This window comes from Taeniopygia guttata, chromosome 2 (assembly GCF_048771995.1).
Source record: "Taeniopygia guttata chromosome 2, bTaeGut7.mat, whole genome shotgun sequence".
Classification (NCBI taxonomy): domain Eukaryota; kingdom Metazoa; phylum Chordata; class Aves; order Passeriformes; family Estrildidae; genus Taeniopygia; species Taeniopygia guttata.
Window position 1 is genome coordinate 120,415,242 of NC_133026.1, and position 26,113 is coordinate 120,441,354.

At 36.9% G+C, this 26,113-nt stretch overlaps 1 protein-coding gene across 3 annotated transcripts in view; it reads right to left on the minus strand.

Annotated features, from left to right (window-relative positions):
* UBE2W (ubiquitin conjugating enzyme E2 W) overlaps nucleotides 1–25,737 on the minus strand; it is a 44,190-nt gene extending 18,453 nt beyond the window's left edge. The window contains exons 1-5 of one of the 3 annotated variants that reach the window (XR_012054173.1): nucleotides 25,589–25,737; nucleotides 7,411–7,502; nucleotides 4,366–4,468; nucleotides 1,717–1,872; nucleotides 524–618 (exon numbers count right to left, since the gene is read on the minus strand). Coding sequence is in view for 2 of the 3 variants with exons in the window: in XM_041713937.2 (XP_041569871.1) it covers nucleotides 524–599; nucleotides 1,717–1,872; nucleotides 4,366–4,468; nucleotides 7,411–7,502; nucleotides 25,589–25,603 (442 nt within the window). In the remaining variant the exon portion in view is untranslated. The remainder of the gene's footprint in view (nucleotides 1–523; nucleotides 619–1,716; nucleotides 1,873–4,365; nucleotides 4,469–7,410; nucleotides 7,503–25,588) is intronic. The other 2 variants (XM_041713937.2, XM_002199296.7) reach the window with 2 other exon arrangements.
* Nucleotides 25,738–26,113: the final 376 nt, after the last annotated feature.

A 26,113-nucleotide genomic window follows, 5' to 3' on the forward strand; every position in this document is an offset into this window, starting at 1 on the left:
TTTATCGTGTCCATGGAGAATCTTATTACGATATTATTGAGTATTCGTTTTTAGGAACCTTTAGAGTCAGTCAACTGTCCCATAATGGAAATTATGATTAAGAGTGGAATCTATCAAAACACATAGCTGTTTACAAATATATAGGTATCTTTTCAACAACATAAAAGTTTTTAAAGTGTTAATAACAGTAACCAAAAAAAATACTTTGGAGCAAAACCTAGTTTCATCATGGACTTTCCCCAATCCCAAACTTTGAAATTGCCATGGATTGATACACTTTACAAGAACTTTCATTCAAAGTCAATCCTATAATTTTAAATATGCTTAAATTTCCACCAGGAATTATTCAGATGTGATACAGAAAAAAAAAATCAGAGTATATCAGAAACAGGATTTAAATAACTTTTTGAGTTGAAAAAAAATTAGTTTAATGCTTTGAACACATTTATCCTACTTTCCTACAATTCAATTGCCTTCAGCCTGAAAAGAAGTTAAAAATTTCTGGTTCTAGTTAGATACTTACCATGATACCACCATTTTGTTTTCTTTGGATTCTTGTTACATGTTCTTACATAAAATGAGTTATCTGGAGGTCGTCTCTGCAACAGAAGAAAAGACCTACAAATAATCAAACAATCCTCATATTGTAATACATGAGCTATTTAATAAGATTATGAAAGATTACCATGTGAATGCAGTGAAAATGAGGTAACAAGCAGGCTTAGACCTTTTTGGTCAAGAAAAATCTCTTAAAGATCCAGGTAACAAATTCTTACTTGAGATACTCCAAGAAAATAAAATAGTAAAAAATATCATACAGTTTAGTGATAAATAGGGGAGAAAAAATGAAAAAAAAAAAAACAACAAACAAACAAAATAAACTAATTCACAAGAAACAGCTGTTGTTCAAAAAACTCCCCAAAATTAAATTCCTTTGCAGTTTAGAATCTAATTCTGATCCATTACATCCAATTCCCATTCTAAGGCTCAGTTTAGTGTGGGTGAATAAATGAATTTAAGTATCTGTATCTGATCATTATTACATATTCTTTGGTTTTCATTGTAAGTGTCATCATTTACAAAATGCATAGGATAAAAAAAAAACCATTTTGGGGTGTTTTTTTGACTACATATATGACTAGGACTGATTGGGATGCAAAATAAATAGGCATGCTTGGATAGCACATATGGACAAGCTCTGACCACATCTAAATTCCACAGACAGCCCTCTGCGAAAGAAATGGTCAAAAGTGAAAGGGCAATCTCTTTACAAAAAGGTTTCTAAGATATTAGTGCCAGAAAAGCAGCTCAGCGCCATTTACTTCCCTGAAATGAAAATTATCAAGTTCACTGAAATAGTACAGATGCAAAGTTAGAAACATCTGCACTAAAGACATTACACTAGTCATTCTGCACTGCCTTTAGAGGAAGGATAATTTTACAAAGAATTGTCCTAAAGCATGACTGAACTTCGTAGTTAGTACAACTGGAAGGGTGTCAGTAATGATAAATAAACAGGTTACCATGAAAACAGTGGCAAAGTACTTATTGCACTGTTTATTTTGCAGTTCTAGCTTAGTATTTTCTCAGTAGTAAAAATGTAGATACAGTAGTTTTGCCTATTTCAGAATTTGAAAAATGAAAAGTTTACTTTGTAAAGTAGAAAATTACTAACTTTTACTTATTCTACTTCAACAGCGCTAAAAAAGCCCATACCTTTTCTTTGCAGCTGGAAAGCATGCTAATAATGCTAAGACAAACAGATTGCACTGAGAGGGCTGGAGACCAGTCTTCCGTTAGAATGGATAAACAGATATGACCATTGCTATAAACATGAGGATGAACAGGGATATTGTCTCCAGTAAACATGACCTAAAAAAAAGAACAAAAATAACTAATTTATAGTCCCCATTTTAAATAAAACTATATTGGTTTGGGGAAACAATATAATCTTATTTAAGAAGCAGATCTGCCATTTTCACTAACACCAAATAACACACTTTACCACATTGGGCTAATTCCATTTTAGAAACTATTAAGTGAAATGTAAAATAATCAATGGAAGCCTAAATAGCTAGTGAAGGTGGAGTTAAATAAATGGTCAGATATAGGGGATTTTATATTAACATAGCATAGAAAAAGTGTAAAGGTAACAATGTAAAGACAATGCAAAATCTTGCAGCCTCGGTCTTCCACGTCCTAAGGAATACAGCTGTCTTGCCAAAACACTGGATTTTAATGATTATATAAGCCACAATGTTATACACCAAGAAGCACAACAAAATTCACAAATGAATATTTCTATAAACCTGGACACAACAGGAATAAAGTTCTGGACAACTCATCCAGGTTCCAGCATGAAGAATAAAACTACAATTCATCAATCTTATTAACTACAAGTAAAGGACTTGTGAAACCAAAATATACTGAAGTTTGCCAAATAGGAAATATTTTTAAAACACTACTTCAAATAGAGAAGTTTTTATTTGACATGGAGTATATAAGAAAGATGGAGTATATAAGAAAGGCATTTAGAACCTCAACTCCTCTCTATTAAAAGATAATATCACAGTCAAAAAGGGCTAGAAAAGCAATTTTGACCACTACTACTCTTACATCAAGTTTTTTGTCAAACATCATTGGTTCAGGACCAACAGAAAGAGAATAAAAGTAAAATCTTCATATCAGTATTATACTCCTGAACTTCTTTGCCAACTCCTTTTATGCAACAAAAACATAAATCTCTACCACTCATAACTATAATACCCAGCAGTTTCTTAAGTGTTTCTTAAGCTATATAGGTATGCATAAAAGTATGAAAACATGTACACAGACACCCACCTCCTCACTGGTGACAAGTAACACTTTCATCATATAGGAAACTGAAATTAGAGAGCTTAATTTATCTGCAAAATGGCAGACAGGTTTCTAAGGCATAAGAGAAACTGGATACAGAATGATCTTTCACAGGTCTTTAAACTGGTATTTCTTAAGCATTGAAGGGCTTACCTTCATAATTCTGTAATGTATTTCACTTGTAACTAATATCCTGTTTTTACATGACAACTTAAACTAGGCAGACTAGGTAAATAGAAGCATGCACTCTATGACAGACAACATACATTTACAGGCAGAAAACATCCAAGTGATTAAAGCAGCACAAGTGAAAACTGTCAATTCACAGTAACTAGATTTGCAGGAGAGGTAATTATGACCAAGAAATTGTAGTGCAGAATGACCCTACTGCACAACAATGTTTGCAAAATTGAAATTCTAGCCATCTGAAACAATCCAGTATCCAGTACTTAAATTTTAATTGTTTTCTGTGATAAAACTCAGTGTAGATGTATGGATCTAATTTGCTGCTTTACAATAAATTGCACAGAGCCATAGACACAGGTTGGGTAATGAAGACAAACAACCTGGAACCAAATTAAACTGGTTACTCTCTTGTGGATTACCTATAATTAGTACCTTGCAAAACTGATGAGGTGCAGAAGTGTAAGTAGCCAGTTTATTCTATAAAAGACTGAAAGTCAGCATTCTAGTGCTTATCATGGTACCTAAAAATATGTTAATTTTTATGGCTAAAGTGCCTCTCACAGCTCCATGCTTCAGTTTTAACATCAACGAGAGAAGTTGCAGAGATAATTTGTAGAACTCTGAGCTGAAAGAGACAGGACAAGAACTAAGACACTCTTGCTTTTCTCCTTCCTTTTTCAGAAAAGCAGGGGTGATAGCTGATCACTACTCTTATCAGGAATATTTTGAAGTGTTTCCCTCAGGTAATGGAGGAATGGCTGTACACAGCACATTCTGCAGTTTGTAAGTTTTGCTGTCCCTTCAGTTCTCTAGGCTGTCTTGGAAACAACACAGTATCACATACCTCAGTTATAACATTATTTGCAGGTCTCAAGCATATCATGTATCTATGAGAATCCCTATCAGAAGCACAGTATTTCTTCAGCTGTATTAACAATGGCAGCAGAGAAGATGCAAGAGTCTTAAAAATCAACCAGAAAAAATATGCTGAAAGTAAGAAGGGATGAAGCAGGAGTTTATTGTTTACTTGGCTCCTTCATCACAGTAAAGGGGATCTTCCTACTTTACCCTGTATTTCATGACATGAATATCAACATCAAAGAAGCCTCTAGGTTACACTGCTTTCATCTGTTCAAGCAGACATCAGAGTCCTATATTTCACTGTAGAATTATTTGTAAAGAAAAGGCATCTGCATAATGTGTTTAATACAAATTAAAGTAAGCAAAGCTGACATTGGGCTATGTGGATAATACAATACTCAGCACACGTCATACGGCTGTAACCTGAAGGTAGCAGGAAGAGAGAAAGAAGGCAGCAGTTACCTGAGGCGAATCAAATGGATACCGACTACTAAACTTAAATAAAAGCTGAAATTTTTCCCCTTCATAGAGTGTTCCTGGAGCACCTTCCATGTCTACAATCCACCTAAGGAATAGGGGAAAAAGCTGTTAGCTTTGTGGACTGACAAATTAATATTTGTACTCCTGGAGCACTGGACTAATCAAATATCAATCACAGCCAGGCCGTCTAACTTCTCTTCTAACACTGCAGCAATCACAAAGGTGAGCAATACATCAAGCCTGTATTTAAAAGAAACAAGCTTGGTGTTTTTCATACAGGCACTGACAGAGTGATGCAAATTATAAATGTAATTATGACTTGAACTATACACAGCCCATCAGTTCCCAAGAAATGGCTCTTAATGTGAGACAACAGAGCTGAAAAAAAAAAACCCTGCTTGAAAATTTAAAAGGTTTGGAAGGAAACAAACTAGTACACATTGTCTTTTGGGTTGTTTTACTTTTCTGTCAAGGAAAATTCAATATGGTTTATAAAAATAATATCTGTAACCAAGGGGACAGGGCAAAGGTCATCTTGTACTTACATCTGTAAAACTCAGAAATTAAATGGTATCTTGCAGGTAATGGAACCAAAAATGGAGAAGTTAATAGTGGAAAAGTTAAAAGGTCCCAGCAAATTAAAACAAAATCCAAAAAAAAGGGTAATTTGAATCTGTGATGAAAATAACAGCTCAGTGTATCAGTATTCTTTTTCCTCTGCTTCTGCTCCTTCCACAATAATACCATTAAAGTAACTGACTGGTGGAGTTGCTGGGGAAGAGGGTGGTGGTGTTGCATGTGGGGATTTTATTGCTGTTGGGTTTCCATTGTGGTTTTTCTAGTACAGCTAAAACCAGTTGTTTTGCATATTTTTCAACACATACAGCAACATTCTGCTGTCTAACTTCCCTGATTTTAGAGTCCTGCTGACCACTTAATACCATCCTTTGCGGTATCACTTTCCCACTTTTGGTTTTTTACCTTTGATTGAGTTTTACAGATCTAAGCAACATGCTAGGACAAAGAGAATACCAAAACACTCAGATATGGTTTACATCAACTCAAGAAAGGCAGCTGAGATTTTGCAGAACAGCAGCATACTCAGACAAATCAACATCTCCAGCTGGCAGCTCTGATGATCCTTCTGTAATATATACTCTTTCTCTCCCAGTATTTAAGCCATGCATATTTTTTATTTTCCCCTCTGTCACTCTTCGGCTTTTTTTTTTTTTTCTGGTTGTATTATTGTTGTTGTGTTTTGGTTTTTGGCATTTTTGAGAAAAACTGCTAGCTCTCACACTCTTCAAGAGGAATGCATCTTCAACAGTAGCACAGTGGCTATACAGTGAAGCCTGATGAAGTACGTTTCATATTTTAATTTTGTGAAGATGCCTTTGATTTAATCCTGATCACTTATCTCTTCTTCTGCCTTCTGCTTTACATTTATACACACAGCGCAGCAATACTCTTTAGATTTATTGGTTCTTGTGATCCAGAACTTCCACTTTCAAGTTTTTTAAATAGTTTACTTTAAGTAGAAGATAACTTTGCCTGGACATTGCTCCTTTTATGGCCAAGGAATCAGTAGAACCCATATTTCCTGTTTTAAAGTTTAGCCTTCTCAAATTTCTAATCCGTGTATATTTAAAATAAAAGATTGCTCAATGTTTTAAATTACTCCGTTGCATCATGGGATCCCATTATTTTATTCAACATCTTTAAAAGCCAAGCAAGTATTGCTACACAAATTTTTAACACAACCAATTGGAACTGTAACTTGATTAATGAACTCAAAACATGATACCTGATACCAAAAACCCTCAGAGACAAAAAAATATCATTTTACTTTTGACAAGAAGCTTCTAAAACAGTGACAGTTTAAAAATCTAGCATGACAGTAAACAGGAAGTATTATGTTCAAGGTATTAAAAGGTCTAAAAGTTGTACAGGGCAGAAATTATAATGAGGTTGTACTCTGGAAACAGAGATATCCTTTTCAATCTGCTCTAAACATTGTTTTAATAGTTTTTTGTTGAAATAAGTTAATACCATTATTAGACTGACTCATTTTTGCAGAAAATTAAAAATTGCTATTTCAGTTTTAGTCATACTCATCTGAAGTATCACAAAGGCCAGCGTAATTTAAAGAGCAGTGAGTGTTTAACTCAGTATATATGAGTCTCTGAAAAGCCTCATGCAACATGGTCTGAATGCCACCACCCAAAATGCAGATGTGAAAACATAAAAATTCAGCTCTATGTTTAAGCTGCTCCATCAATTGATAACATAGTCCAGAACTTATAGTCTGAGATCATATGCTCAGCAATGTTTACAAGAGCTCAATTTTTAACACTTCTCTAAAATGAAACTAAGAAGGTTATGAGAAAAAAATGTGAAAGTCTGAATCTTTTGAATTTCCATCAGTTAAAATATAGATTAATAACAAGAACAACCCCATTCACAAATGAACAATGTCCATTTCAACAGACACTGAATATTTTACCATGTTTCTCTTCCTATTTCATAAATCACGAAGAAAGTCAAGGCAGGGAAAAAAGTGCAAACAAGTGTACCCAGACAACTTTGATTTTTAAGAAGTCTTCTCCACTTGCCTTAGTGAAAGTAGGTAATTAAAATTAACAGCTATGACATATATTCTATTCAAATGTCACAGAACTCTAAAACAATGACTCCATTATTTCAATAAATCTAGAATAGTTTTGGAGGTTAGTAGCTATGAAAGATAATAAAATAATTTTATTCTAAAATATGCAGAAGTTTTTACCAATTGACAGTTTGTTAGACAGTAAAACACCTAATAAAAATTTAGTAAATTCGCTACCCTGCTCCTGAAAGTGTCCAACACATTACAGCAATATGCTTACTAAGGAGAACAATGTTTCATTGCCTAGACTAAAAGCAAAATTCACAATGTTACTTGGCGTAAGTGGTGGAAGAATGAAGAGAACTTCTCATTACTTAGTCTTTTCAGCACGATAGTAGAAATAAAACAGTATATATACTTACTGTGTAATTGAATTTTGTACACTCTTTTCATCTAGAGTCATTCCCGGAGGTGGATCATTTTGAAATGCCAATAGTTCTTTTTGTAATCGTTTCTATAAAGAAATTATATGGAATATTTGAAATACTAAATAAAGTTCAACAACAAACATGCACACTTAAGTACATTTCATCAATTTTTCAAAGGTAAAAGGAGTTTTACTTGACAGTTTAAAAACACAGTGAAACTGGAAGGTGAGAAAAAAGGATGACTTTGCTCACTTTGTTAGAAATTTAACTGAAAAGACAAAGGCAAAATAAGTTATAAGCTTTAAACTTACTTTTTGGGTAAAATACAGTGGCACATTTGCAACACTGCAAAGGGAAGAGCTGTTTTGTTACAAATTACAAGGAGGTATAAATGAATTGGATGTATTACAAAAACATTTGTAATTGTACACTCCTAGCAGTGAACATTTCATATTTACACAACATCATTAGATTTATAATTACATCTACAAGACTTTAACAGCATAAGCTCCTCCTCTAAGTAATGTAAGACATTTCCATTTGGCACCTGTGCAAGCCTTTGCCTTGTTCTAAGTCATCCCAGAGGACAGAACAGAAAACTAAACCAAGACTATTTGGATTGCACAATACAAACTAAAAACTTTACACTAACTGCATTTTAGAACCTACAGAGTCATAGCACTTATTAAAGTGTTACGGCAGTAGCTCAGGTAATTCTTGCCTATTTTGACTGAGAAATTGGTCACTGCAACAAGGTGTTTCTGTAACAACAATCAGAACAGTTTCTTACAATCTATTGAGCAAGGGAAATGCAGCCTCTGAGCTGTCACTGGCATTGGTCTTGGAGTCAATTTTCTCCATATAAACAGCTACACAGTATGTGTTTTTTTCATTTCCAAGTGATCTAGGTGATAAAAAGTTCAAAGCTTTCTCATTTCTACTGTCTTTTTTTTTAGCCTGCCAACAATTTTAAGGTTACCATCTACAAGTTCTGCAACCTTGCTATAAGTCAAAATGATTTTATACTCCAAAGGAATAAAAATACATGGTTTGGTGATTTAGTACCTCATTTCCATTCAATATAAATTTTTTTAAAACACAGATCTAGCACACACTTGTACCTGTTTTCCTGTGCTTAGTAGAACTTAAAAAAATTCCCAGGGGAAAATAAAGTGTTGATTTGTCAACACAGAAATGATTTAGTATCCCATCAAATATATTTGAATTCAGACTACAAGAAATTCAACCACACAATTCATAAAGAAAAGGCCCTTATACATTCATAACTTACATTCAGAAAATACTGAAATAGCTTTCTGTCTCTATCAAGCAGCCCTGAAAACTTCCTTGGGCTTCTATATTGAAAGTTCCTACCTTCCACTGAGATATAACATAAATCAAGTGAAAACCCAATGCTAGCATTTTCATAAGCTGTATACATTGCTCACACATTAAACAAACAGGTTAGAATCCTAGTGTTTACCTTTTTATTTCTGCTCAGATTAATAAAACACTAACAGTGTTTCCAACATCACTATTATGAATTAAAATGCAAAGGAGCAAAGTCACAAAACCATTTTATAAATCCTTATTTTAAAATGTTATGAAGTCAACTCTCTTTCTGGCACTTCCCCAGACCATCATCAAACAAACCTCAAAGGCAGCCAACCTGTGTACACCTTTTCACATAGAGAAATATTATAAAAGTTCAGAGATGAGAACGTTTTACGACAATGGAAATTCAAACTCTGCTAAAGAGGAGATTTGGAAACATTGGTTCCAAAATAGCGAAGAACATATGTATATAAGAACAGCAAATAATTCAGCAGATCCATTTACTTATACACGTAGACCAACTATACAACTTTGTCTATATAAAAAGGAGCCTAAAACACATTTTAGATTTTAATTAAAATCAGAAACATTAAGCTATCAGTGTCTGACAGTAACTTGAAGAGACAAAATTTTGTCTGTTCCGTATCCTAAAAAAAAAAATTCAAATTACCAACACTTAAAATATTATCTAATTTCAAGTTTGCACCTTTAGCCCTTTTTCCAGCAACCATCTTTTCAGTCTAACTCAGTCATGCTTTTGTCCATCTCACTAGTGCAAAAATATCCTGTTTCACATGTTTTTACTAAACAATAAACATACTATGTTTATGGTCCTTTCTAAACAAAAAAGCCAGTAGCAAAAAGAAAAAAATAATAAAAATGTATACTTGAACAACACAGTACCACTGAAGTGCTGTTTCTCTGATCCTAAAACATTTGCTGACACTGGCATGAGGGCCTGTCCATTCAGCATAAATAATACATACAGACAAGACACTACCTCTCATAGCTTGCAATTCAAAACAAAATTCACAAAACATATCCCAGAGAAATAGCAAGAAATACTATTTACAGACATTTATTTACATACATATTTACATAAATAATAATTTATTTAAGAATATTATTTGTCAAATGTGTCACATTTGACACATTTGACAAATAATAATCTTAAATAAATTATTATTTCCCAGAGCCAATTCAAATAGGTATCAATGTAAGCCAGGAAAGGAAAGTCAAAGAAGGTTTAACTCCTCCTGTGCATAAAAAATCCTGGACAACTGGAAAAAATTGATGAGCAGAAGGCTACAGTACTCAAGAGGATTGGGGTTTTTTATCCTCAGTCTTCAATGGCAACCTCTCTTCCCACACCACTCAAGTGGATGGACAGCAGGAGGAAACAAAGTCCCTCCCACTTTAAGTAAATGTCAGGTTCATGACCACTTGAGGAATCTGACTATAAACAAATCTCTGGGATCCAATGAGCTGCATTCCAGACTCCTGAGTGGAATCAGTAGATTTAGTTACAAGCCACTTTCCATGTTTGGAAAGTCCAGCAGTCAGGTGAAGTCCCAGCTGACTGAAGAAGGGGAAAAAAAGAAAGACACTGAGACCTGTCAGTCCCACCTCTGTACCTGGGAAGTTCATGGGACACATCCTCCAAGAAGCTGTACTATGACACATGCAGGACAGAGAAGGATTCAGGACAGCCACCTTGGCTTCACTGAGGCCAAGTCCTGCCTGACCAGCCTCGTGACTTTCTACAATGGAGTGACTACATCAGTGGACAAGGGAAGAGCTACAGATGTCATTTATCTGGACTTGTGGTAAGTCTTTGGCATGGTAGCCTACAACATCCTTCTCTCTACATTGAAGAGAGATGGATTTGATGGGCAGACTGTTCAGTGGATAAGGAACTGCTTGGAGAGTCACATCCAGGGGGTGGAATGAAATGATCTTTAGAGCCCCTTCAAATCCAAACCATTCTATAATCAGTTCCATTGACTTCTATTTGCAGTTCTCAGTGGAAATATCAATACAAGGAAAAAAAAATCCATGCCATTCCCATAAAAAGCTGAAAAGAGTATGTCCAGTAGGAAATGAATGTGTTATCTATTAAGTTACAGAAACTCAGTAACCCAGAAAAGCAAGACTAACACAGTCAGTGTTATAATGAAAACAATTTATAGCAAGTAAATCTATCACATTGAAATAAGGGACTCCACAAAAAACCCTGACAATAGTTATCTATTAAGCATAGGAAACTTCAGTGCGATTCTGATTAATGGTAAATTCCTAGACACAGCTCCTCACTGGATAGGGAGGGAAGGGATTTAGAGGTGAAGAATGCACATCTCTTCTGGATTTGTTCTTGATTCAGAGCAATATCCCAGATAAAACCAAGTTTCAGCAAAAGGCACTATTTCCTTCTGCCTTACAGGAATCTCTCTAACCCTATGTCTGCCTAAAGAACCTGTATTCCATTGTACTACACCTTGATGGGTTTTATGTATCTCAGCACTGCTCCCTTGCTCCCTCCCAAATAAAGAGACTCTCACCCTAGAATTGTTCAGGACAGAAGAGAAACAACTGCTATTAGAAATGGCAGGAAACTTCTTCATTTTTCTTATCTCCAGCTCTACTGACTATCTGGATAATATGCCTTGATATTAAAGATCAAAAGAAACATCTTGTAATAAATTCCTGGATTTCTCCAGTCCTCAATGACAGGAAGTCTGAAAGTGTTAAACAGTTCAAGTGAAAAAAGATTTTAAAGATTTCGTAAGTGTTAATCTTGCCACTAGAGATAAAAGCAAGGCAGTTTATATATGAAGACAATTACGTCTATTGGACCAACAGACACATACTTAAGATGTGGTTTAAGCCCATTATTTGTTGGGTTTTTTTCCCCATCTGGAGTAATAAAATATACTCTATATTTCAAAACACTCTACTATTCCATTAATCACACCACAGAAGTTAATAATTTGTAATCCGATTAATATATCTGGGTATCTTTAACAAGCTTTGATCACACATTTTCAAAATTTGGGGTTTTTTTAATCAAAATCAACTCACTTATTTCTGTACAGAATAACAAAGAGCTGCCTATACACCTTTGCAAGAACATGAGAGTATTCTATAGGAACTGGAACAAAACTGCAGAGGGCACAAAGAGCCTACTAACCAGAATTCATTCAAACAGTGGGAAAAAAAATGTTTTAAGAGAGTAACTAAGTAATATTTAGAAAATAACCTTTAAATCAAGGTCTCTGGTGAATGCATTCCAGTGTTTCACTACCCACGGTATAAAATGTTTCTTCTGTATCTTACCAAAATACCTCATGTTACAAATTGTATCTATTGCCCTTTGTCTTCCCATAGTGGCTCTGTTTTCCCTTGATATCTTCCTATTACGTTGTTGTAGGCATCAGCAAGATCTCTCATTTGCCTTCTCTTCTTACAGCTGAAGACACCCAGTCTCCTGCTGGACTCACCCCAGAAGCCCAATGTCTGTCCTGTAGTGCAGCTCCCTGAACCCAGCACTCCAGATGCGATCTCAAGTGCCAGAGAGAGGAGAAGAATCACTTTCCTCGAGCTGCTGGTCGACACTTGCAAAGACAGCCTGACATGCAGCTAGGGATATTCAGAAAACTTGAAGATATTTTCCACAGATATTATGAAGGTCTATATTTTTTCTTCCTCTCTTTCTTAAAATAATTTGTCTTTTGTTGTGTCTCATTAATACAGAAACTGAATTATCAGACTGATCTAGTTATAAAAAAAAGCCATTAAATGAAGCCCTTAAAGACCAGATTCATAGCGTTTAATTAGGAAACCGAGTTCCTCATTACCACAGTAATTCAGAAAACATCTAAAGTTTGAATTTAAAAACTTGAAATTAATTTCTCTTCAGTGTTGAACAGTATTTGCTGACCAAAAAGGTTACAAAGGACAATAATTTTCAACACAGCCTAAACACCCACTCTTAGCTTCAAGACTCAAATATACTTGAAAAAAACATGACTTGTATACCAAGCCCATACACAATAGGTACAAAAGGCACATTGCAACTGAAAGATTCTCAAATTAAGCAATGTGAAAGCCTTTTTTATATTTGACAGCCATGAGTGCAGAATTATTGCTTTTGTTTTCACAAGCGTTCTAAAAAAAAAAAAGCAGCAATATAAATAGGAAGACAAAATATAAGATTAACACATTTCAGATAAGTTTAACTGTCACTCATAGAATCTTATAAACTTAGGATTTAAAGATACCTCTCCATCTTCCTAACATAAAAGGAAGTTGTGCTAAAAGCCTTTAACATTTTTTCACGTCACTTTATCTCTTGCCTTTACAAGTGGAAGAATTTTCTTTACAGTAACAGATCTAGGTGGGTTAAATGAATTATGGTCAAATTACTTCCCTTAGGCTTCATGGACATGAAAGTGTTTTTTATTTACTTCAACTTTCACCTTTCCCAATCTCTACTCAAGTAAGCACTTTCAAGCCAATGCAGACTGCCCTCAAAATACCCTTTGGCAGGTTCACTCTGTTGGACAGAACCAAACACCCGCTCTCAATCAGACAACCAGTCTAAACAACCAACTACAACTTTGATAACTTGTGGTCTTTATGGTTTCAGAAAAAACAGAGTCCACATGATTGATACCACATTTTTCTTGTGTATTTATTCAAATGTCACATCAACACACATGGAAAATTTTTGCACAGTCAAAATACAGCTACTGCTCCTCTTTCACATCAGCTACAGACCAATACAGGGAGAAAATAATGTTAATTCAATGTGATTTTTTTTTTTTCTTAAACCCATTTGGCTAATTGTTGATTGTTTGATATAGGCATCAGAGACTATTTGGGCCAGTGATTTCCAAAGTCAAATTTTCACATAATTGTAGAACAACAAAAATAATATTTATCTTCTGGGAACTCACTCCAAAGAATTGTCAAAAAATCTCAGATTTAGTTGCTTAAACACTTTTAAAAAGCAAACCAACCCACATAGCTAAATTTTAATTACTGACATAATATCCAGTGTCTAAAGATATTGAATCTGCCCTTTTTGTTTGGCATGCTTTGTCATCAATTCAAGTATTTGTCACCTATTCTTTGCTTAGCTTTCCTATTTCCTCATCTTTCTAATGATTTGTAAGAACATCTTTTAATGCTTTTTAAATACATCGATTTAAAACAATGAATCATGAGTAGATTTCACTCATATATGCTTATCCTTTTAACAGGAATTACTTAGTTTCACTTTTCTCTTCTATACAAAGCCTCCTCAATCTTCATGTCACTGAACAGGCCTTCATGGTGCCACATTGACTTTTACTATTATTCTTATTTTTTTCCATATTGAGACAGCTTGATACCAGACATTAGTATTTTTGTCTAAAAACCTGCAGCACCTCAACACTCCAGCTATATTAAGATGTGCCTAACTAAAGTCAATATGACAACTGCTTTCAGCTTTTTCCTTACCATGAATGAGGAATACTTTTTTAATCACACTCAAGTTGCTTTCAGCCTCTCAATCAGCTCCTTCAAGTCAAAATAGAAGCTAGTGCAGCTATTCATGCCTAAAATAACGTCCAAACACATTTTCCATACACTGATATACTCTTGGGAGCTATGCTTGCTTTACTGTCCTTTTCACATCACAAGACACTCTCTTCAATGTTTCTGCTAAGCCATCCAAGGATTTCATATAGAAGCACCTTCCTGCTTGTCCACTTTCCATTGAAAAGGACTGGAAGAAATCTGCAGACTTATAGGGGAAGAAGGCTGCAGACTTATAGCGGAATACATGAAGGATGCACAGGCAATCTAACTTTGACATTTTCCTTATTTTTGAGAGAGAATCTTATGCTTAAACATTCTTGTAATATAACTTTAAAGTAAAGTTATATTACTAGAACTAAAATGTATCAAATTGATAAAAACATTCACAATCTAGAGAGAAACAAAACAGCTGAGTAAGAATATCAGAAACCCAAGACTGGTTAACACTACAGTCCTTCAACTAAAGTAGTAATCACATGTAAAATGCAGAGGAGTGATGTAACAAGTTTATAGAAGTATTTTCAAGTGGAAGTCTTTGAAACCAAGATTACTTATTCCTTACTTATACCTATCTCTACAGGACAGGATGAATCAGGGATGAAATCAAAGAACACAGCCTAACACTGATCCAAGCACCATTTCCAAAATAAGTTTATTCAAGTACTTGAGACATGACTGACATAGCAAGGGTTTGTATCCTGTTGCTTATTCTGTCAAACAGGATTTGTACAACTCCTTCAGTGATGCTCCACAGATTTTCTACAGTATCAAACCCATAAGACTTCTTACAGCATATGGAAAAAAGAACACAAAATTGTGGTGCCAGTGGGGAAAAATTCCTGAGAGCTCCCCAGACAGGTCACAACCACTTCTATAATTTCTGTCCTGACAGACAGTACTCACTGTCTGTCATGGTTCGAGTTAAATGTATGTCTGAAGTCAACAGTTTGTAACAAAAATACGCACTCCTCTTTCTCCAAACTGGCACACATATTTTACTTGGTCACCTCTGGAACTGGGGAGATAACATCTCAAATGCCACAGTTGAATTCTCACTTGAGTTGATTCTGGGTGAATCATATAAAGAAGCAGGCAGCGCCTGCACGTAAAAGAGATTCAACATGTGAAAAGGGAGAGGGGGCAGCAATATAGGACAGGAAGAAATTTAGAGGTTTTCAATATGAGTGCTTCAAAACCAGCCCTAGAAACAGGTAGTTTGGTCACTGTGTATGACTGGGTTGGATATTATAGCACATAAATGCTTATTAACAGATAGAAGATTATTTCACTGGTCTCTGTGTCCCTGTTAGCTACCCTAAGTGTCAATAACCTACATTCATAAAGCAAGCATAGCATCATCACCATCACATTGCCCAAAACCAGGGATTAGTTTTCTGATTCTACCACAAACAAGGGACACACATGGACAGACAGAAAAACAGAGTTTAACCACAATCCCTCACAATGAAGTAATGCAAAGGCGTCTTCTTTACCCACCATGAAAACTTCCCTAGCTCTTGTAGGCATGTGCAAATTACCTTTCCCAAGACCTTTAAAAAGGAGTACCACAATATCAGGAGTCTTTTCAGTTCTAAGCCCACTGCCAGAACTCTTACAACAGCTTCGCCCCTCCCTTGGAAAAGTGGAGCACAGAGTTAAAGTTTAACAGAGCTAAGGGCAAACAAAACGTGTACAGTGAAGGCAGAGGGGTCACTACCAAGTGCAACTTATGTACATACAGCAGTGAGTATTGTTTCAGGCAATGTTTTATTCTTCATAACTAGAGTGAGAAAAGCATACATACAGTGGTATATTGGCTGTTGATTAGCAGTAAAATATCAACACATTAATCCAACCAAGTTTGAATGTATGCCCATACTCCTGGATTATTTTTTCCTATGAGCTGAAATTACAAACTTTGAAAACATAAATAATACAAAGAAAATAAAATTGCAATTCTTGAATACTTCACATTTTGGTGTTTCAAGAAATGCAGTACAAAATGTGCAGTGTGTTAAATCAGCAATATCTTAAATGAGTAAACTAAATGATGAGCTATCTTAGTCAAATACCTTACCTACAAACAATCTATTTCATTGATCTTCCTTTTTATAGAGAAATAAAGTAAGAAGGAAAAGAGCTGAGCTGATTAAATTCAAAGCAGATTCAGCAAAAGACATGATATATTAAGGGAAATGGTAAGAATTTGGTAGAAAATAGCTAAGGGAAAAGCAAAACTATCACTAGAGCAGAAACATACAAGCAGAGCAGAAAGTGGCAAATGGACAAACAGATTCCTTTCACTTCTGCTGGAGGAAATGTTTCATTGCCACACCTTATTTCACCATTAAAACTAGATGTGATGGGCAATTTACCTGAAATGTGGTGACCTTTTGACCTGGACTGGTAGGGACTCAACTAGCCATGTCCAATAAGGTAGTATCAAGATGATATGAAGAAACAAAGATGGAATAGTAACTTCACAGACTAGGAAGCATGCGGGACCAAAACACCTGTACTTGAATTGTGTTACAAACCTTCTATTTCTAGGCACTCAAATTCCCTTCTTTTGTTGCAAGAAACTGTCAATGTAAGAAAGGCATAGTCTTCCAAGGCCGAGCCTGCCTGGACACTGTAAACTCAAATCTTGATCTGGCTCAAAGATCAAAGAGGAAGAAAATTAACTCATAAACAGTTAGAAGTTAAACATTAATCCCATGGGGGTGCCATTCCTCTATTTTGGTATAAATATATTGGTAAAGCTGCTGCACCCTAGGGACACCTAACAATATTTCTTCCATAACTACCAAAACTCTCTTGCAAATCCAGAAATTTCAATGGGCCCAAACTCTGTTAGTACCAAAACACTGCCAGTAATATGATAACGTCCTGGCAAAGAATTTACATTTTGCTTAAGAGCTGCAGCCTGCCACCTCCTTGCCCATTCAAGTTATAAAATGTTTCACAAAAAGCATCCTTTCTGTTTTGTAGAAGTTCATACATGCAGGAGACAGTCACAGCACAGAGACAAACAGCAAGCTTGTCTCAGAACAGGAGCTGGAAACAGGCTGCAATGACACTGTTGTACCATGTTGATTCATAAGCAAAGCTTGACTGTTAGTACAAGCTACTAGCCTGAAAGTGTAAGACCACTAGAACTCCATTTTCAGCATTTCAGTTCCTTCCATTCACACGTTTCTTACTGAAAAGTGCCTCAAGGCCAGAATATGAAGTTCTAAACACCAGGTAGATAGTCATGCTTTTCAAACTAAACTCATCTACAGAAGAAAAAATCCAACATATTTTGAACAGTTTAAGTATTCAGGAACTCGGTCCATATTACTCTCTAATTAGAAACCTAACTTAAACTACCAGAAAACTGTCAAACAGAAGAGAAACAATATAAAGACATTTAAGAAAAAGTCACCTGCCACATTTCATCTCGCTACTTAAGAAATCTAGAGAACAGCAGTTGCTACAAATAAAAATCTCTATTTCCCAATCAACCAGGTAATTCAAGAAAGCCCTTGCAGAATATATCCCATAATTCAGGTGGGATAATTTGCCCCAGACTCTCAAACACACAAACCATCCAGATACTTGATTGATCACAATCCTACATGAATTCATCCCATCAAAGTTCTTCTAGTAAGCTTTAGTCAAAGCACAGAGTAGGAAAGATAGATAATTGTCTGGACGTGGCTAATTAAAGCTTCACAAATGCATAACAAAACAGCTGCACAAAATACTCTGTCCTTATTAAAAAGTAATACTGGGATTTTAGCTCAAAGAATTGTTTTTCAGTTTTATCTAATTTTGGCTGAATAGCAGGTTTTTCTATACAGAGAATGCAGAAACAGATTAGTCTCTTCCTCATTTCTAACAAAACATGTTAACATCTGGCAACCGAGTTCTAATGTTATTTCCTCAGACCAATCCTGACTTCAAGATCTGAATGTCAAGCATTTTGCATATTTCTCTCATTTTAAAGAAACCAAATGGCAATGCATTAATCTTTTTATTGAGCTACTTACAATAAGTTCCTATCACTCATCTTTTGTTCTTCTGAGCATTTAAAAACTTCAAAAATCAAGTCATGGATTGAGGGTGGTGTGAGGAAGGATTGTTGATTTCTCAGTTTGATAATAGAGTATTATCTTCATGAGTTCCAAGACGTTCTGAAATATTTGACTGAAAGGTCAAAGCAACAGTCCTCTTTAAAAGAGAATAATACACTTGATTTGAACTCACTAAGAGACAAGATCAATCTGAAATCAAAACTACAGTACAATGAAAGATAAATCACAGTAACTACATACACAAAGGAAACATTCTATACTTCGCAGTCTGAAAAGCTTTCTGCCAGATAATCAAATTTTTTACAATGAACCTGTCATTTGAAAGCAAATTAAGTGGAATCCACTATTACAGAATAAGATGAAACTGACAGCGAGTCATCTGCTTTGTAAATGGAGTCTTCAAATGTACTAATGCCCAGCACAAGCCTCACAAGTAATAAAAAGTCAACCACAGATAATTTTATCTTTTAAAGAAAAGAGTCTGACACTACTTGAACTGCTTCAGTTAAAGAAATTAATTTAAGAAAATAGTGAAGGCTGGCACAGTGAGGTCAACCATATGTTTACCAGGGAATTTCTCATCCCGATAAAAACATCCCAATAGTTGGTAGCCAAGATAAAGTGTTCTGACAAAAAGCATTTAGAGAGAAAAAGAGGTAAAACATTTGAAATAGCAAGCAGTAACAAGATTTAAATGGTCATCTAATCTATACCCCTAAATATGATAGGGGAGGGTTTTTAACATAAGAAGGGGCAAGGAAACTGAATGGATTTAGGTTTCTTATTACTGCCCACCAATTCCTAATTAAGAAGAACTAAATAAATCAATATGAACAAGTGACATCAAATTCTATGAAGCATTTTATTCCAGCAGACTTTCAGGGACAGTATTTGCTATGCTCTACTAAACTATTATCATCATTTACTGACACACATACAGATTTTCTTCTTGAGGCTGATTAAGCAGCACTTTTAATTAAGTTGAATAAAAAAAGATGACAAACAACTTTGTATTTGTAATCACCCAAGGAGAAACAATTATTTTTTAGTACTGCGTATGAAAGGATGAATAGCTGGTATCCACAATGAGATCATTAATTAGTAAAAATGAGGTGTCTCACAATTCCTAACTTAACACCACTAACTTCTGTCCTTCCTTTGCTAACACACTAATATTGCTTTTAGGAAGGTAAATTAAAGGTCCTCTCCCTTCTTTCCCTGCCATCCCTGACTGATACCTGTTTTTCATGCCAGTAATTAAGGTCACCTGAGGAAAAACAAGCAAACAAAAAACCAAACTACAAAGGCTTGCACAGATTCCAGAACATATTTTTGAACAAAGCAAAGTAAAAAAAAAAACAAAACAAAAAACAAAAACAACACAACTGCAAAGCCCAGAACAGATTCCAGAATACCTTTTGAAAGCCTTCAACTATCAAAAGCGGGCAGAAGACATGTTACGTGACCTTCATTGATCACAAAACGTTGCCTACTGGCTCTTTTTATTTAAAGCATTTAACCTGTTTATTTTCATTTGCTTTCAGTAAATGAAGTTGTAACAGGTTTCAGTGAATAGAAAATATTATCTCTTCCTCCCTTCAAAAGACAAAAACTAGATATCCAGCTGACAGTTCCGTCACAGTCCTTCACTGCTTCAAAACCATGCGAGACACACAAAATTTCTGGCTCCAAGTACTGAACGAAAGACTTTCGTCATCCTCTTCCCCTCTGCCCCAGTGGAAATTTTAGCCTGTAATCTGCTTGAACGCTCATCTCTCAGTTGTAAACCAAGGCTGTGTAAGAGCCATGATCTAATGATCTGAAGGCATTTACGTTGGTTGCACACTATGGGTAAATTCACTGGGAGCTGTGCCTTCTCTTTCACATCAATAGGGGTAATTTAATCCCAGTCTCTGGGCGTAGTTGCCAGTATGATCTACACCTGTACAATACACAGTGAAAATCCTTTCGCCTAAAACTCTTCACACTTTGCTCTAATTGTAGCAAACAATTAGAGAAAGCACTTGATCACCGAGTTTCACACATTGTTTGAGCTAAGCTGCTTTAGCTTATTAATGACAAACCCACAGAGCCTCCCAAGGGAGCAGCTTAACAAGACAACATTCCCTGCCTCTTGCAAATGTATTGTGTTATGTTTTTCTCTTCTCAGAATTTGAATAGCTAGGCCTAAACACAAGTATAAGATACTATAAAACTCAGAGCAAAAAACAATTGTAATCAACCAGAATTACTCTTCTTTACAACAAACATCTGTCTACTTTATTTTCCTTATTGAAATCATCCACATATTCATGAGACACCAGTGTTCAATGCGATAGGCTGAAAGCATCCGTGTTTTTTTACATTTTTAGCTGTATAGTTGGTCTATTTGTAAGGAAGAGCTGCTGATAGTGCTCAGGGGACACTTGTTTCAATAAGCTTTTCTACTACTGCTTTCTTTCTCTGAAGTGAATTCTTCCATCATAGCTCAAAAATTCTGCAGCTGCTGTACAGCGAAGTATTTCCCAAAATTCTATTTACACAGGCAGATACAAAACCAAGCAAATGAGACTCCTTAGGGCCTAAATCCATAACTTCTATTTTATTTATCTTTACTGAATGAAGACTATAAATTTTAAATTTCAGTTGATATTCAAGATAAAACTTTATTAATAAACTCCCAAGATTAAATTAACTCATCTTGATAAAATTACTAAAAATTTTGTATTTATCTTACTTCATTCTAGCATGGTTATATGCCAAAGCTAATACAGCACACATCATTACAGACTGATTACCAAAGGTTATGTAAAGGACAATCTCTTAGTGGACAGAGGAAAATATTTTTACTGTCTACTCATTCTGGTTTCAATTATAGTACTCACATTTCCCAGTTTAAATAATTACTGAAATTTTTATCTTCAACAGCATTTCACCAATGGAACCACTAAACACTTTACTGACTACCAGTAATTTTATTTTGTTTATATCCCAGAATCAGTTATACAGCTACAGTACCCACTCATTTTCTTTTTGAAACAAGACAAATAGCATCCCATACTATGACACTTAACAATACAGAACCAATGTGCATAACCATCCAAGTTACAATTCACTGAAAGCTTTCCCCATTTAAGGTTGGGGTTTGGGACTTTTTTGGAACACACCATAAAAATAGTTTAATACTTTTTCCTGGACAAAGCTTTTAAATAAGAACAAATTATTGCCAAATCATTAAATAAAAACACTGCCAGTGTTGAGCAAAGATTGCACAATAAGTAATTGTTTTGAGAAGAGCTGGAAACACAGACTTCTACCAACACTAGAAGCACAGGTAAAGAATAGAAGGAAGTGTAACCAAAAGTGTATGTATTTTTTCTGGAGATTTCAGTGGCCTGTAAATATTTTCTTCAACCCCTACATCACTGACTGAAATTACTGGGGTAAAACTTGCGGGAAATCTTCGTATTGTTACTAGCTTGCCTTCTGTGATACAAGTTCACTGAGATCTCAAACTGGCCATGAATTCTGCATTGTCATCTCATATAGTTATTTTATTAGATGGCTGCTTAGACACACATTTTCAAAAAAAAATTCTATTGATGGAACAAGATTTTTCAAGTAGCACTTTATTTTGTTGTGTGCATGTACTTTGATGGTAGCCCACCACAGCAGTTTTCAAAGCATAACAGAGAAGCACAGTGAAAGCTAACATCCTATACTCTTTACTGAAGTTGTTTGTGTCATTAATTACATCACCTCTGCATTCAATCAGATGTAAACACCCACAAGTACAAATCTCATGTGCCTAACTTTACAGAATATATGAGAAGTTATTCTGGTGACAAAAAACCTAAAACCATCCCTCTAAATATTCTCACAATTTCACAAATAAATCCAAGGTTTGTAGTATTAAAACTAAAAGGAAGTGAAAGGTAAATCATAGTAATTAAGATGTCGGTATTATCAATAAAGTCAATCTTTCAAGTTTGTGATGCAAATAGTTCATATTGGGACCCTGAGGGAAAGGCTTTAATAATTTAACACTTCATACAGCAATGACGTATTTTGTGTACATTTTCAACTGAACTTCCTTATTCTGCTTTTACCTGCTCTTCCATTCATAAAGCAAGTTCTGTGTTTCCGGCTGCTCTGAGAACAACTATTTACTATTTCTTCATGATTTGCCTTTAAAGACTTCAGATTACTAAAGATGCTTTATCAAAATTTTCTAAAGCAAATCCATTCTCTTACCTTGTTCTACATTACTTGTACCTTTTCAGAATATTTCTGTGTTTTTATCCAGGAAAACATTGCACATGCTTGGGCTTTTTCTGGGAAAATTCTTGAAAATAAGTGCTCTTCCTTTAAAGGCTTGTCTAGGGTGTGTTAGCTTTTTTTAAGAAAAAATATGATTTGCCTAAAGTTATGCAAACCAGGTTTAAACCAGTCCAGGAGTGGCAAATTAGCAACAACACTGTGGTTAGAAAACAAAACACAAGGTCTCATAAGCATTGGCTTCTATTATCACAGAAAAAAAGGGTTACAGAAAACTCCCGTTACAGATTATCCACACAGACAAAAATCACTGTAAGTTTAATGATACATACAAAGGCTCAGAGTCACAAATTACTGTGCATCCACTGAACTGCAGTAACTCTCCAGGTTGATGCTCAAAGCCATCAGCAAAGAGGCAATTTATTACAAGAGTCAAAACTTCACTGAAGACTGACTAAGAACAGGCTAATCAGATAACTCTTGTAACTTAATCTGAGACTTTTCTGTGAATCTGTTAAAATAAATGTAATTAACTTGGGGCATCATACACTGTTGTATAAAATTACAGCAGTGTAAGAAGCAACTAGAACTTAATTTGTGCACCAGTGTATCATTTTTATCAATAAAATCAATAATATTGTCATAATAGTACAGTGTCAGACCACTGGCAGAGCCAGAGATGGCAATGTAAACGTAAATGTAAAATTTTCATGTAAACACTGTGTATTTAAAAACACTATACTTAATCAGAAATATGACATCTTTTTGTTGTGTCAAGTAACTTAGTACATAGCAGTAATTACAATAAATGATCCTGGACCAAAAAAAAACCCACTTAAATATAGATATCAGTTTCCTTTGTAAAACATTTTTTCACACTGAACACTTAAATGTTAATTGACAGAATTCAGTCTTGAAATCTTGCTCATCTGGGAGCATTTCTATGATAAACTTACTAAATTTAGTAAGTTCACTTACTAAATTTGCATTTATGCTTCCTGTTTACAACTCCTTTCCAACATGCTAAACTACATTATTAAATTAGCAGTTTACTAAACATAAGAAATTAATTAGAGCATTATGCAATTAGCAACATACAGACAAAAAATCTCCATAAATGTCCTTGAATCTTTTATCAAAAGACAACAGAACATCATGTAAGAAAACAAAAAGTGCCATCTTACAGCTGGTATTTCTAAAATGAATGCAATTACAACATCAGACTTAACACGGCTGTATTTCAGGAAGTGAGTGTTACCCTCCACACATCTGATGTTTAGGCAACACTTGTCATTCCTGTATTCTCAACAACCTCATTTAATATGTAACCATTTTTCTCCCTTTACAGAGGGAGCAACAGGAATTAGGGTGAGGCACGCTGTAGAAGGTCATTTACCAGGCCAGAGACAGCGACACAGCACAGCTCTACCAAGTCCCTTCACAGAGTGCCTCTTTCCCGGTTCACAGCTGCCATTTTCCTACTTTTCACACAGTTTTTTAAAAGACACTTCTTAAGAAACTACAGCCTCTATTTTGCAGTTGAGCTTGTAAAAGTCTGTACATTAGAAGAAGAGCATTGCAAAAACGCATTTGACAGATAGAGCTAATAAAACCCAGGCACATCAGACTACCTGCCTAAGCTACTGTGAAAAGAACGTTCTGTACAGTATGTTCAATTTCTATATCTCGTTTCATTTCAGTAACTGTGAAAGACACACCATGGAATGGCGGGGGGGAAGGGGGACTTAACTTCAGGAGAATAATTTTTATCCCATACAGTTCAATAATTTGACATTTTAATTCTTTTTGGCTATGCTAAATCCAGCTTATTAGGAAAATTAAACAAATTTCACTCATTTTATACACTCTTTCCGTGATGTTCTATTACTAGTGACAAAAAATGTAAGCTGTACTGGACCAAAATGAGAGAAAATGAGATCTACATGATTCAAATATAAAAAGAAAAAATGGAAAACTATAAATATCCAAGAAAAAGTAGAGAAGTTACTGGTTAAATAAGGAGAGAAAGGGGCCACTGCCACAAAACCTAAAGCTCTTTTCTCCTGCCCCAGTCGTAATAAAGCACTACCCACTGAAAGCAGCACACAGTGAAAGCGATCCATTCTACCAGAGAAATTTCTGCAGCCCCTGTTTAAGAACCCCTTCGGAGTAGATATGAATGAATAATTCAGCTGGAAATACCTGTCAGGCAGCAGAATGTTCCATCCCACTGTACCTACAGCAATACCATCCGGCCGAGAAAGCCAGACGATACCTGTCCCCAGAGCTGACCCCACACCGCAACCTCATTTTACGGAAAGTGAACCCCACGGGCAGCAGGCGGCTTGGAGCACTACATGCCTGTCCCAGTCCCCCTCGTCCGGGGGAATTCCAGCGCCGGATCGCAGGAGCTCGGAGCTGCTGGTCACGGTCCCACGCTGACACGGGGAGGGCCCCGCTGACCGCGCAGCCCTCACGGTGCGATACATTCCCACGGCGCCCAGCGAATCCGCGGCCTCCCCAAGTCCCGGGGGGCCGGGATCCCTCCGCCCTTCCCTCGCCTGCCCAGGAAGCGGCGGCATCTCCGCCTGACGCCTCCCTGAGGCGCCTCTTCCCCCGTGCCCCGGGCCCGGTGCCTCCCCCCGCGCCCGCCCCGCCCGAGTCCGGGCCTCGCCCCTCACACCTCTGCGCGCCTCGCCTCCATCCCGGCCCGTCCGCCGCCACCTGCCCTCCCTGGCCCCGCTGCCCGGGACCTCGCCGCTCTCAACCTCTGCCCGGGCGGTTCCTCCCTCCGCGCCGCGCCGCGCACGCACACACCCGGCGGAGCGGCTGCTCCCGGCTCCGCGCGCCGCCGCCCAGCCCCGGCGCTGCCCCGGGCTCCGCCGCAGCCGCCTCACCTGCATCGACGCCATGATGGATCCGCCTCCTCCCCCTCCCCTCTGCGCCGCCGCCGGGCCGGCCCCGCCCGCGCGCTCCTCGGTCACGTGCCCGCGCCCTCCCGTTGGGCAGCCGCGCGTGCGCGGGGCGCGGGCGGGGCTCGGGCGGCGCGGGCGGGCCCGAGGAGCGGGAGCGGCGCGGGCGGGCGGTGTTTGTTTGCGAGCTGCTGCCGCGGAGAGGCTCCCCCGGCGCTGCCCGTACCCTGCTCGCCCTGCGGGAGCGGCGCGATGCCCATCACCGCCACCCGCGGGCCGGGAAGGGGTTGATCCCCAGCCCGCTTCAGTTTGTGAAGATTTTTAGAGCTGCACGTGCAGAGTGTTTAAGAGACTCGGTTAAATGCGGACTGCGCCCGTCCGTGTGTGGGTTTCTCCGGGCTTCCCTCACGCCTGGTGTGCCCTCGTGGGAGGGCCATACAATCATAGGACCACAGAATGTTAAGGAGCGGGAAGGGGCTTTGAAGATCATCTGGATCCCACACCCCCGCC